This window comes from Balaenoptera physalus, assembly GCF_965194825.1.
Source record: "Balaenoptera physalus genome assembly, chromosome: 2".
In the NCBI taxonomy this organism is placed as follows: domain Eukaryota; kingdom Metazoa; phylum Chordata; class Mammalia; order Artiodactyla; family Balaenopteridae; genus Balaenoptera; species Balaenoptera physalus.
Window position 1 is genome coordinate 78613583 of NC_138883.1, and position 13919 is coordinate 78627501.

General features: G+C 46.1%; 1 protein-coding gene across 1 annotated transcript; it reads right to left on the bottom strand.

Moving 5' to 3' along the window:
• Nucleotides 1-378: 378 nt before the first annotated feature.
• Nucleotides 379-12983, bottom strand: GREM1 (gremlin 1, DAN family BMP antagonist). Its single transcript, XM_082452537.1, has 2 exons — nucleotides 12802-12983; nucleotides 379-4336 (listed from the first exon to the last, which is right to left on the bottom strand). Exons 1-2 carry the CDS (start codon nucleotides 12966-12968, stop codon nucleotides 3781-3783), a joined length of 723 nt encoding a protein of 240 aa, XP_082308663.1. The 5' UTR covers nucleotides 12969-12983; the 3' UTR covers nucleotides 379-3780.
• Between the last annotated feature and the right edge of the window lie 936 nt (nucleotides 12984-13919).

A 13919-nucleotide genomic window follows, 5' to 3' on the forward strand; every position in this document is an offset into this window, starting at 1 on the left:
GAGCCCAAATCTTTCTCCCCCTTTTCCCTTGAACACCTCAAAATAAAGCTATTATCTTTCCAGTGTGACAATTCTTCCACTATCTGAAGGCTTCTCAGAAGCATTCTAACTCTTCTTTCTAGCTCTGGGGAAGAGGCTGGTACTTTCCACTGCTCACCAGATTTCCCCTGCCTCTAATTGCCATGGCCTGAGGTGTCCTCCTGAAATCAAGTGGGACCTGGAAGGTCTGAGTGGAGAAAATAAATTTCCTTTCAGATCACAAGAGATCTCATGATCTGTTTTCTACCTCCCTTCCCATGACAAGTGAATCCCTGCCCCAGCCCTGCCCTGTGAACATTACCAGTGAAACACACACACACACACACACACACACACGCAAACAGAGAAGAGGTTCAATTTATTGATTGCTCTTTGGGAAAGGTTATATAGAACATTATTGGGGTGGAATTAAATTCTAGTCACAGATTCATAAAACGTTGCTTTCAACCCAATTAGCTTTTATGAGACTATCAAATCCCCTCTCATCCTCATAGACAGCAAAGGACCCCAATCATAGTCTTCATAAATTTGTTGTTTTAAATGATTAAAGCAGACATAATACATAATGCAGTTGATATTAAATATATTGAGAATGAGAAATCAGTAGAACTACTTTCACTCTTCAGCATTAACTGGTGATTTATAAATGTTCTGTACATACATTTTTTATTTTAGATTTTCTCCTTAAAGGAACTTGTGAACTATTCATTATTATCTGCTATTTATTTGTATACACACATTTTAATTCTTCCAAAATAACATTTAAGATCTTTCTTAAATTGCCTCAGTTAACCTTTAAGGAACATTCAATTAAAAAAATAAAAGCTCAGGTCTTGACTCTGTAACACACGTTCAGATGTGTCAAGATTTTGTTTCCCTCTGATAAAATCCTCCAACAATATACAATGCGCCAGCCTCTTCTTTGCTCAACTCAGAGGAAGTCATATAAAGGAGAAAAAAAAATGCTTGAAATCACAGTGACCAAAGGATTTGAGTTAATAATTACATTAAATAACCATAACTTTCTGATTAACTATTCACATTCCACACAGTGGAAATTATCCTTTCCTCCAGATTTTTCACTTACATTTTTAACTTTGCAGAACTACAATAACAAAAAACAACTTACAGACTTGCAGGATGTGTTTTTCTCTTTTAATGCCAAGCACAAAGTGTACATCATAAAATTCATATTTGGTGTTTGGCATTATTTTAATAGTAAAGATCTAGATCACAAATATCTTGCCATAAAAAATTCTACTATAGTAATGAAAAAAACATATCATTACATCATCGGTGACTCCAATACAATATGTAACAGATATGGCACTTTCAATAAATGTTGGAAGACACACGGGACTTGGGCTAGTCTTAATGTAGGCACAATAAGAAAAGCAAACATTTCCCTCTTTGGCTAGTGCTGTGCTTTTAGGGCAGTTATGCTGCTGATTATCCCAGTGAAGCTCATTTTGAGGAAATTCTCTTTACTTAAGCCAAATCCAACTTACATGCAAGACTGTGGTACAAGCTACTAAAAGAAGATTCCTGCTGCCAACTGAAGTCATCTCTTTTTAACAAAACTGCATGCTTGTGGCAGAGTTAGAACAAGAGAGATTCGGTGTCTGCTGGTTCTGAGCGTCATTCTTCCTCTCTAGTGTGGTTTTATATTTTCAGCTCCTTCCCCTTTTTCCTCTCCCCCACCCTCACAATTCTAGCTTAGCATTTGCATGCTTAATTAAATCCATTCTGTGTTTTATTGTTGGGAGGACGTGGATGACGCAAGGATTTAGGGCAGGGGCGTACAGTGTATGTGACATGCACAGACTATGTGTTTGCACAAATTCGCCTAGTGTAGAATCATCAGTAGTGAATTTCAAAGTTTTAAAACTAGACCCAATATTTCGGGTGTTCAAGATGACTTCTGCCTCAAAGTATGGTTCCTATTTATTTGTTAGTAGGGAGAGCACTGGACCAAAACAAAAATAAAATAAAAGCAGCCTCTTTAGTTGCATTGGTTCTTTGAATGCTGGAACCTTCATGGGCAACTGAAACACAAGTCTATGGTGTTTGTTTCTCATGTTCCACATGACTTGGCCGGTGAGACTGAGAGGATGCAAGGCAAAAAGAGTATCGGGGGTGTGGGGTGGTTTACATATAAAACCTCAGGCTTGAAGAGAGCAAGTTGTCCAAATCCAAAATGCAGGAAGGTTCACCCACCCTGTGCTTTGGCCATCAGATAAATACTAAATACGCATTGCAAATAACCTAAGTTTAATCAGGGAACAGTAGTTTCCAAATGGTTACAATGTTACATAAATCCTACCAGCTGTAGGACAGCTAATGCACACAAATACTCTGATTTCTTAACTGGGGGTTCCCATTAGACCCTTCAAGGGCAAAGGAAGAAGGGCTGGTGTATCCCTTACATGTCCTCCCTGACTTTTGACTACTCCTTAGCCAGAGGCAATCTCCTTCCTTTCCTTACTCTCCAGCTCAATCTCTTATAGATGGTTAAAACAAAAAGACCCCAAATATACTTCTTTCTAAAAAGGAGCAGGCCTAAACTCTCTTATCTTAGCCTGGTCCTTCACTGTCAGGTACATTCAGCAGAGGCAGAATCTTTACAATACAGGGTTGTGGCTCTCAGAAACATGACACAGGAATAATGAACTGGGAAAGAGGTTTATACCCCAGCCGAAAGGAAAGATAATAAGACCTTCTGCTTATAAGGGTTTTGTCTTTTTCTTATTCCTGTGGGGGGGTTTCTGAACTACATCTTTTGTCCATCTGAGGGGCAAAGCAGAAGGGGCTGTTTTGGTTTCGCTCACTCCCTTGGTTCTGAAAATAGGAGTGGTCAATGTTTATGTTTTAAGTTTGGTATTGGGTTACAGCTAATTTCGACAGTCACAGTGACTCACAAAGTTAATGACTTTTTTTTGGCAATTTCATTTCTCCTCTGTTCCCTTGGGTTCTTTAAATACCAGGAAAAAACTTGCTAAAGCATGGGTCTCACCGTGTTTGGGGGTTGGCCTTTCCAGGCTCTGCACATCTCCCTCCTGAATTTTACTGGGCCAACTGGTGCTCACCTGCGATCTCTCCCTTCTCTTAATCCTCTAACCTTCCTGCCCTACCAGCCTCCCCGAGAGTCTGAAAGGTCTTCCCCAAATAGGAAACATTTGCATCTGTGGTCAAGCGAGTTACTTTAGAACCTCTGGCAGGTAGGGGATTAGACGGAAATAGTCACTGAGATCCTAAGAAGGGATGGTCTGTGACAGGGAAGAGGAAGCGGAAAGCAGGCACAGGTTGAAATATCCTTTCTAAGGCCAAGGCAGCACTAAAACAGGTCTCTTGCCCTCAGAGTAGCCTCTTCCATTAACATTCCTTCTGAAGCGAGGTTCTGGTCCCCAGGAGGGCACATGGAAGACCAAGGCAGAACCCGACCACAACCCTGCCCCTCCAAGTGTGCCTCAGGTGGTGTGGGCTTTCTGTACCATCCCGCATGGAAGCAGATACGTTTACATAATAGGAAGTGCCCTCTAGCAGAGACTGTGTTTCCTCTGGTGTCTGCAAACACCCACAGGGACCCACGCACACTCATGCACACAAACTACGCACTAGCAGGCTCCTGGCAGGAGGCAGCTAGTGGTTCTTCTCGCCTCTAGATTTAAGCCAAGTGAGAATCAGGTTGATTTAGGTCTGGTTCTGGGGCTGCACCCCAAGGACAGGCTGGGTAGGGCCGGCTTAATCCAAATCGATGGATATGCAACGACACTGCTTGACACGAGTGACCCTCTTCTTCTTGGTGGGTGGCTGTAGTTCGGGGCAGTTGAGCGTGACCATCATGGTGGTGAACTTCTTGGGCTTGCAGAAGGAGCAAGACTGAAAGGAGCCTTCCTCCTTCCGGATGTGCCTGGGGATGTAGAAGGAGTTGCACTGGCCGTAGCAGAAACGGTTGATGATGGTGCGGCTGTTGCAGCCCTCCTCGTGGATGGTCTGCTTCAGCGGCTGGGTTTTGCACCAGTCTCGCTTCAGGTATTTGCGCTCGGTCACATGCAGGGCCTCCTGGCTAGACTCCAGCACTTCCTCCCCGGGCACGGCAGTGCCCCGCCCCTGGCCCCGCCCCCGGTTCCTGGAGCCAGGCTGCTGGGGAGACTGAGTCTGTTCCGAGTCATTGTGCTGGGCCTTGTCTGGCGGGGGGATGGCCCCTTGGGACCCCTTCTTCTTCCCTTCAGCAGCCGGCAGCAGGGTCCCCAAGAGGAGAAGCAGGGCTCCCACAGTGTAGGCCGTACGGTTCATGCTAAAGGGGGGGGAGACACAGAGAGGAAAGGCATGAAAAATGGAAAAGAGAATTCATGAAAACATTCGTAAAACAGCTAATGTTTTATCAGGCAGTTGCTAAACACTTGACGTAAACGATTTCATTTCCTCTCACGGTATCTCCGTGCATCAGGTACTGTTATTCTCGTTACCCTCTGGGCCATTAAGCCATGGAGTAGCTTGCCCAGGGTCAGCCAGTGAATAAGCCAAGATGAGAACTCTGTCACTTGTCCTCCCAGAGGAATTGCTTCCTGGCTTCTGACACCAACTACGTTTGACTTTGTATCATGGTCACTGAACTGGATTCATTCTTTTTTTCTTTTAATTGAAGTATAGTTGATCTATAATGTGTTCGTTTCAGGTGTACAGCACAGTGATACAGTTATATATATTTATTCTTTTTCAGATTCTTTTCCATTATAGGTTATTACAAGATATTGAATGTAGCTGGGGTCCTTGTTTATTTTATATATAGTTATTCATTCCCGTACTTGACAATACTTGGTAAGTTCCTACTATGTAAATAGATGAAGTAGCCTCGCCAGCCAGAGGGCTCATCTGACAGGAAAGGGTCTCACTCTTTCTCCCTGACTGGCCTGAGCCCTTCCTGAGTTCACTTGGTTGGATGCTTATGAGAGGTTCGGTGTTATCAGGCATCGGAAGGAGATGTGTGGAGACCAGACGGAGGGAGAATCCTTCACAGGAAAAGCACTAGACGAAAAGTCAAGACTCAGCTTCTAGTCGAAGTCCTAGGATAACAGCTTGCTTTCTGACCTTGAGAAAATTTCACTTTACTTTTCAATAAATGACTTTATTTAAGCAAAGATACAAACACCTCATATCCACAGATATGTTGTTCAGATCAAAACTGATGTAAAACTGAAAGCGATTAGAGAACTAACTAAATATGGTGGTACTGCAGACAGAACAAATTACTTTACCAGAAAGATCGTGTAATTCATAAGATTCCCGGATCACTCATTCTCATTTTTAAACTGGGCACAGATATTCATTATATCATTCTTAATACCACAATACACACTGTTCTACTTTTAAAATAATGAAATATGTCCTTCACATATGTGTGTATATGAAATTTAGAAGGTAGAAAATGGACACGAGAACAGGTATGTGCAAATATTTATATTAGTAAGGGCCACAGACATGCTGAATAAGTTAATGATAATGAATTATTGTGGATGGGTCTGGAGTTAGATATGGGTCAGTAGGAACAATGGCATATGAACAATGGCAAAAAAAAATTAAATAAGGGGAGTGGAGGCAAAGGGAAAACTGACAAAAAAACCAGAAAGCAAGGATGGAGAGAGAACAAAGTGAAAGGAGTGAGGAATGTAAATCAGAGAAAGGACTATTCTAAAGCAGGATATTCAGGGAAGGTGGGGCAGATAGAGGAGGAGGAGGAGCTTATTTTTCAAAAGAGGGTGCAAGAGAGAAGCATCAGAGTCTTAAGATTCTCCTGGGACAGCGCTTCTCAAACCTGAGTGTGCAGACAGTCACCTGGGGATATTGTTAAAATGCAGATTATCATTCAGTAGGTCTGCCTTTCTAACAAGCTTTGAGCAGCAAGACCTGTAGCACCTGCAGCCACGGGGCACAGAGGGAGTTGTGAAAATGTGGAGGGATTTTCTTCTCAATGAGTGCAGTTTCAAATTCACAGCTTCCCTCCTCAGGCCATCACACCAAGTCTGACCTGAATCCAGAGGTTTCCCCTGTCTTCCACGCCCACCACAGTTCTGAACCCGAGGACACAGCTGTGAAGCACCCAGGTCCCTGCTCCCTTCTGTCCAGCAGTGTGACACATGATAACCACTAAATGCAATTTAATAGTAACCTCACCGTGGTCCCCAAGGAACTATCCAAGTTGGTATTAGTAGCTGGGGCAGTTACCTTTCAAAGACAAAGGCAGGGTGGAATCTACATTCTCTAAAGGACAGCCCCTGTAAGTAAAGATCATGCAACCCTAAGGATAATGTCAAATTAAGATAATTAAATATTAAATTCAAAATATCCTTAAATGGCACCATCTTTTAAACATTAACCTAATACTTTTGGGCAAGTTCAAGTTTGGAGCTGATAATGTGACATTTAGCTCCTGCTGTGACTGTAGACTCCCTGGCTTTTGTCAGTTTATGTTACAGCATCTTTGTTCTTTAAACAGAGCATTTTTTGCCTCAACAACAGCAAAAAATTAATTTCCTTGTTTTGTCTTTAAAACATCGCTCGTGAGGAAAGCCCAGTTATAAAACACTGCTGATTTTCTCCAGAGAGCAGGACAACTTGAGCCAGGACGGTCCAGTCTCCTGGGCAAACATATTGTGAATTCAAGAAGCTTTCACAAGTTTCTGTTTTTATTCAATTCCGGGCCAGGATCTAAACTAAAATTCAGTCTCTGCCCATTTCCAAGAGGAACACATAAGACAGCCCTAGGCCTCCACCAACCATCTTCCCCATCCCTCCTAAAAATGGCCTCCAGAACAATACAAGCCTCCAGAGCAAGATTGCAGAGCCAACATCACAGAGGCCAATCTGAGACTTGACTGGGAAGGTATATTGACTGCATGGGAGAGGTTCAAGTCATGGGGCCAGCCATACCCACAAACATCTATCCAAAAAAATGCAATTTTCTTTCTCTACACCACTTAGGACCTTCTTTATACTCAGCTTTCCCTATCTGGCATTTCCCATCTGTCATTAAATAAATACCAAGTCTGAGAGTCATAAGGGCTTATTCATCACCTCTTCCTCCATGCCTGGCAGAGTAGATGCTCTTTTGTTCAATGAATGATTGTCATGGAACACACTGACCGACAGAGTTTCTGTTCTTTGCATTTAAAATGCCTTCACACATGCTGAAGATCAGCAGAGTCTAGCCTAGGGAGCTTCTTAATACTTCTCTTCCTTTTTCCAAAAAAACTCCAAATACCCACTTCTTTTTACCTGGTCCCATGGAGAACACCATAGGGTTTATATTTCCAATTAAAGCCATTGTATTCTCTCACTTCGTCCCAGCTTACCCTTCCCCCTCCCCGTGTCCTCAAGTCCATTCTCTACGTCTGCATCTTTTTTTCCAGTCCTGTCCCTAGGTTCATCAGAACCATTTTTTTTTTTTTTTTTTTTTTTAGAGAGAGAGTGGCATGGACATATATACACTACCAAACGTAAAATAGATAGCTAGTGGGAAGCAGCCACATAGCACAGGGAGATCAGCTCGGTGCTTTGTGACCACCTAGAGGGGTGGGATAGGGAGGGTGGCAGGGAGACGCAAGGGGTGGGGGATATGGGGATGTATGTATATGTATAGCTGATTCACTTTGTTATACAGCAGAAACTAACACACCATTGTAAAGCAATTATACTCCAATAAAGATGTTAAAAAAAAAAGTCATTGTATTCACTCTGGAAGAAACCAACAATAAAGTAGTACATTCAAAATTAGTCAACTGTGGTTTTCTGTTTTAATTTGGACTGACTTCCTGTTCCTATGGGACTGTGCAAACCCCATGAGAAAAAGGGGTCTAGAGTGACAGACTTTTTAAGAAAAGTAAATTTTTCTCAAAATTTATTAGGTGTGAAAAATACTATGAAATGGCTTTTCATTTTCAAAAAGCCCTACTCCTTAAATATCTTCAGCTTTTGAGTTCTTAAATCTTATAACTGGTTATTTGGAGAGAGGAAAAAAACAACCTTAGGAATCTCAATCAACAGAGACCTCAGCTTCTTAGAGAACAAAGTGCTCTGAAGGACTCTTGCATATCCCACACAAGTCAGAGGGAGGGGGATGAGACCTATAACTGGTACTAGAACCAGGGCTCTGTCAAGTCACTGTGGTCAATCACCCAACCTCCTCCACACCAAAATGATCTTGATTACTCATTGAAGGAAAACAGGGCGGTTGTGTTCGTGAAATCCCAATTGTATTGCCACCAAAGAATTTGCACTCTGTAAATATCACAGACGTGGAGGAAACCAAGAAAATGTAAATTCCTTGAGGATAATTCTTTTTCCCATCAACACCTAGCAGAGTGCCTCGTTATCAAAAATGAATCCAAAGGCTAATCCAGATTTAGGTCTTATGAATTATCACCCATAGCCAAACAAGAGCTGAAAACATTTCTGGTAATTTGCATTCATGAAATGACCCACTCACATTATTAAATTAAAGCTGCATCTCATGGACCCAGAGTGCATCAGACACCCACAAAGACCTCCCTTTATTCTCCTTTGCAGACAATATTCTTTTCAAATGCTACCTCAACTTCCCCTTAATGTATTTCTGCTTCTCCAACTAATGTGATCATATTTTCATGATGAGTTTCTCTGCAACTGTCTCCCACCAGCAAGACCCACCCACCCCTACCTTTTTTTTTTTCCTTTACCACTGTTCTCCCCTCTAATCCATTTGTCCCAGAGGACATAGATACTCTCAAAGCATGTCTCCTCTACCTGATGCTTTCCTTCAGGTTGCCCCAAGTGATCAACAGCAAACATCTGCACAAAGATAAGCCATATCAGCCACCTCTGTCCTGTGCAGGTCATGGTGATTTATTCCAATCTTCGCCAGGCTGTAAGAACACAATCATGTAATTCTGGGGGATCAGAAATAAAAGTGTTATGTGTAACCTGTTTCTAATATTCTCGATGTCTTTGGGAAAGTTTAGGCCAGCTCCTTTCAGCACGCTTCTTGCCGTATTTCTCATTTTAGCTAACCAACCTGCTTGTATTCAGTTAAATGGAGTGCTGAGTGGGATAAACAGTGAGGAGACAAGGATCAGCAAGCCAGATGTCTGTGGCTGATCAATTCCTCCTGATGAACTGAATTTTAGAAAGTAATTCAACAGGCATGACATCAAATTATTCCCCGGTATTAAAAAAATAATGGAAGTGACAGCACAGGCTCTAAGTGCAGGCCAGGTTTTAGAAGACCCTATTCCTATTTCTCAGAACTAAATCTTTGAGATGGGCAAAGGTTGTTTTTAAATTGGATCTTTAATTTTTAAAAAGATAGTCAACTTTTAGAAATTGAGCAGAGAAGCTCTTAAGAATATACCGCGTTGATTTTTTTTGTTTTCAGACAATTTGCACCAAAGGCAAACTAGTAGAGGATAAAGTCTCATCCTGTATGTATTGCAAGTACCCTAACTGTAACCTCCCTATTCTGGAGACCATTCAGGCTAAGTCAGGCTGGGGCCCAACATCATATAGGGCAGGGAGGAGACCACCTAGTAGTTAAGTATCTCAGGAGCTCTCTAGGCTCATCCGAAGATTTTTTGGTGAAGTTAATGATGGTATACAATTCTTGTGGTCAACAGGCCACAAGTTAGAAAGTAACAAATGTTAAATGTTCACTGAGCAGCCCTATTGAGAGTCGGTCAAGTCATAGGTTCTATATCGTAGTGAAAGATGTGTGTTGGTCCCTGTGTGAGTGGGATGTGTGATTTCATTTCAGAACCACCTTGTGGTACACGCTGATGTCCTATAATGTTACTGCCTCTCCCAATACCACCACTAAGAGCCACCTCTATTTTTTAAACCCTATGCCAGGCATTATGCTCAATTCTGACCGAGTTTTATAATTGATTTTTCACAACAAAATATGAGATAGATAATATCATCTTCCTTTTACCGATCAGGGAATCCAGACTCTGAAAAGTTGGGAATTTGTCCAAGGTCACACAGCCCCTCACGGGAAAGCCAGGGTTTGAGCCCCATTCTCCCTAGCCCCCAAACACATGTCCTTAACCTCTATTCTATGGACACTCAGCATGGTATTTAATAAGGGACACATGGACTTGTTTCTAATGCAATCAAATTTGAACAATATTGTGACTCAAATAATTCTCTATTTTGTTCACATGTAAAGAAAAAAAAAAACCTTTCTGGTCCCAGGAATTATTGTTGTACTTTGTATTTCTAAGAGCATATGTTAAAACTAAAGACAATTCCTTGCAGATGTCAGACATAGGCTGATAACACTGGCCTGATTTGTGCTTTCAGTTGGATGCTACAGTCACCTCCCCTACCTCCCCCACTCCTTTTACATAAAAGGTTTAGGTTTTCCCGTCTGTCCTACACACTCTATTCTGCACAGCTTTGCTGCTCCACAGCCTTGCTGCTGACAAGCATTTCTTGGGAGCAGGGTTTGTGGCATAAAATTTCGTGGCATTGTATCACTTTTCACACTTAAACCTTAAGATTAGGGCTTCAGTTCAGAAGACAAGGCAGGCAGCTCTCATTCAGAGAGGTGAGGATGTAATAGGTTTTTATTCTCCCCTGTGTAACCATTCACATAAGTCTATGTTAGCCAACTTGGATTTCCCATAGATCGTGCATGGGTTACCAAACATTTCACTCAAAACGAACTTTTAAGAAAATAGGAAACCTGTGAAATTACAAAGTTTACAAAACACTTTAATTCCTACAATGACCTGGGGGTTAAACACACACACACAGCCCTACACACAGCAACTAAGTTCTAAAGAGCCCTTAAATAATTAGTTAATACTAACAATTTGGAGTGTGCAATTTACCCAGTGATGGTAATCAAATCACCTATTACTGTAGGATGCAGTGTGCCGAGGAGGAGATGAGAATCTGTAGTTTTTTTTAATATTCTTCTTTTCCTCCTTGCTTTGAAAAGTCCATCCTTTCAAGTCCTGCATCCCAGAAAGAGAGGCAGAGAGAGAGCGAAAGAAGGGAAGGAAGGAAGGAAGGAAGGAAGCAAGGAAGGAAGAAAGAAAGAAAGAAAGAAGAAAAAGAGGGTGCTGGAAAGTGGAAAGCCCTGGGGTGAAAGAAGACTCCTCACCCTGGGTTCAGGGTTATCTTAACCTCTTCTCCGCTATTTATTTAACTTGTGTGTACAGCCAAAGGGAAGCCACTACTCTGGGGTCCCTGAGACAGCTTAAATCCCTGGTGACCCACTTAAGACAATAGATTGTTTTAATCAACTCGTGTCCTGGCACCATCTCGAAGGGGAACATAAACAGACGCGCACACCGCTTGGATCTGCTCTTTCCAGCGGGAGATCCAATTACCTACCGATGGTCGCCTCTCTGCCCTTGTAACATTTAAGAAGAGATTTTTAACCCCTAACTTCGAGGTTATATTTCTGTCTAAAAGAGGAGAAAGCAGCACCCAGATTTGACCGGGGAGCCCCTTCGAGCTAGCTCTGGGCGCGCTGGAAGGGCTTCACTGGAGAGGCTCCTGTCTGCCCCCTGCCTCGCCCGGGGGGCCGTCACCAGAGCCCTGCGAGGGGAAACGCCAGTCTGGGGCGCCCCCAAGGCAGAGCTGGGATCCGAAGACAATGCCAAGCCAGAGCGGTGGCGCGTCTGTTCTTCCTAAGCCAGAAATCTACAAATAACTCTGGCCGGCAAGGTGACGGCCCCGACACCCCACCGCCCCCCGGCCTTGCTCCGTGAGCTGCAGAGGGGTCAGCAAAGTGGCGGGGGAGGACGAGGGATGACCTGGGCGTCCAAGCCCGGGGACCAGCCTCCCGCCGCCAGTCCCGCCTAGTCCGTCTCTAGGAAGGCGCGGCGAGGTGCAGGCAGGGGCCTCTCGGACACAAATTAAGGGGTACCCGCACAAGTGGGACCCGGCAGGTTGTCACTGCCCATCGCCCGGACGTCCGCGGTTCAGCCGAGAAGCGCATGGGGCAGGGAGAAGCCTAGAAGAGGAAACAGCGCGCACGAGCGCGCAGTCAGTGTGTGCGGTGTTTGCTCTGTGAGCACCGCGGGCTCGCGGGACTAGGCGTCCGGGACCGCGCGCCTCACTGCAGCTGTCCAGTTACCTGACCCTTGGGTTTCCGCCACGGCGGAACTCCGCAGCTCCGCTGGTGCACGAGTCTCCATCTTGGGGATACGCAAATGCATCGCTGATTCTCAGGATCCACCACCTCACGGCAGGATCCCTCACGGCCCTCCGACGTGCGCGCCCCGAAGTCCCCAGACCCAGCGCCCCGCCTCAAACAAATGGGACCCTCTCATTGCAACCTGCCCCGGCGTTTGCGGTCGAGCTGCAGGTCCCCGCAGCGCCTCACGGCTCCCGCTCTCCCATTAACCCTCTTCTCCTGCGCTCTGGACTCACGGACTCTGCGCGCTCACCCAGCGGGCGCGACTGGCAAGCGCGGCTGCCGAACACACCAGGAGCGTATTAGCGGAGCTCCGGGAGGTGGAAGTGGGATGCGGGGCTCTTGCTTTTGACATCCTCTTTCCCAGTCTTGCCCTGCAGACCGCGCAAGGTGAGGTCATGGCAGCCAAGACCTTGGCACGAAAGACCCCGCGATGGTTCTTCAGGGTTCACCCCAGGGATCGCGGGGCCTCGGCCTACGGCAAGTCTGCACGGAGCGGGACGCGGCAGTCGTTTGCCGACCTTTACACACACACACACACACACACACACACACACACACGCCCGCGCCTCCGCGCTCACCTGTCAGTGCTGCGGGCCTTCGGGGCCTGCGCTCTCGACGCGTGGCGCGGTGTGCGGCCGCGGCACGAGCCGCCCGGGCTCGGCGCGGGGTCAGCGGGACGGAGAGCACCGCTCTTGCTGCACACTAGGTCGCCCGGTCCGCGGAGGGCGCACCGAGTGCGGGGCATCGCTCCGTCTCCCGTTTAAATGCCGGCGGCGGAGCGCGGCGCCCGGGGCCGCGCCTCTCCATTGGCCAGGCGCCGCCGCCGCCGCGGGACCCGCTATCCGCCCCCTTTCCCGGTACTGCCCCCGCCCCCCGCACCCCTCCTGCCTCCCCGCGGGGTCCCCTCTCCGCCTGCCTCGCCTCTTTGTCTGCTCCCCCCGCCCGGGCCGGCTGGGAGAGGTCACCCCAGGGAACCGCGCCTGGAATGCACAGCAAATCACATTTTCCGCTCCCGTTGGAGGGGGAAGCGCGGGAGGAAATCCCCCCGGCTCCCGGCCCCTCATTCCTCCTCTGCCCCAGGCCTGGGCTTTTCCTCTCGCCGGCTCCGCTCCGCCTGCGTCGGCCCGGCGACGCTCTCGGTCCCGGAGACTGCTCCGGGAAGAGCAAGACCTCCGTGGGATCGCGACCAATTAGGCGATCCTTTCCCCGTGGAGGGAGCGGGACTGCAGGGCGCTCTGGTTGAGCGGTCACCGCGGCTCTGGTGCGGCTCCGCCCGAGGCCCCCAACTTCGAGGGCGCTGACCCCTGCGCCCCCGTTAACCCCGGCGGGCTCGCCGGCCGCCAGCAGGAGCCTGTCGCCAACATGACACCCTCCTGTCCTCGCCCGCCACGGGTTCTTTCAGCTCAGATGCCGGCGGCCTCGGGTGTGAGTGTACAGAAGGGAGTAACGGGGGGCAGAAAAAACCTAAAAGGACCCTAAAAAATCTATAATGGAAAGTCAAGCTTTCCATTCCTGAGCCATTTTTAAAAGGGAGAGAACAGTCGCTAGGAGAGAAGAGGTTTTCCGTAGCATGTTAAAGTTTAATAAATCAAGAAAATAAAACCTCAGACGAGGAAATAACTTCCCAGAAATGGAAGACAAAAACTTAACGTATGTGAAAAACCCATGTCACATTCTGTGTTCATTCCTGAGAACC

Bases quoted from the DNA above. Each gene is read 5' to 3' on its own strand.
- GREM1 (XM_082452537.1), bottom strand. From the start codon at position 12,968: ATGCCCCGCACTCGGTGCGCCCTCCGCGGACCGGGCGACCTAGTGTGC. The intron at 4,337-12,801 runs GTGAGCGCGGAG...CCCCCCCTTTAG, and splicing joins AAGGCCCGCAGCACTGACAG to CATGAACCGTACGGCCTACA.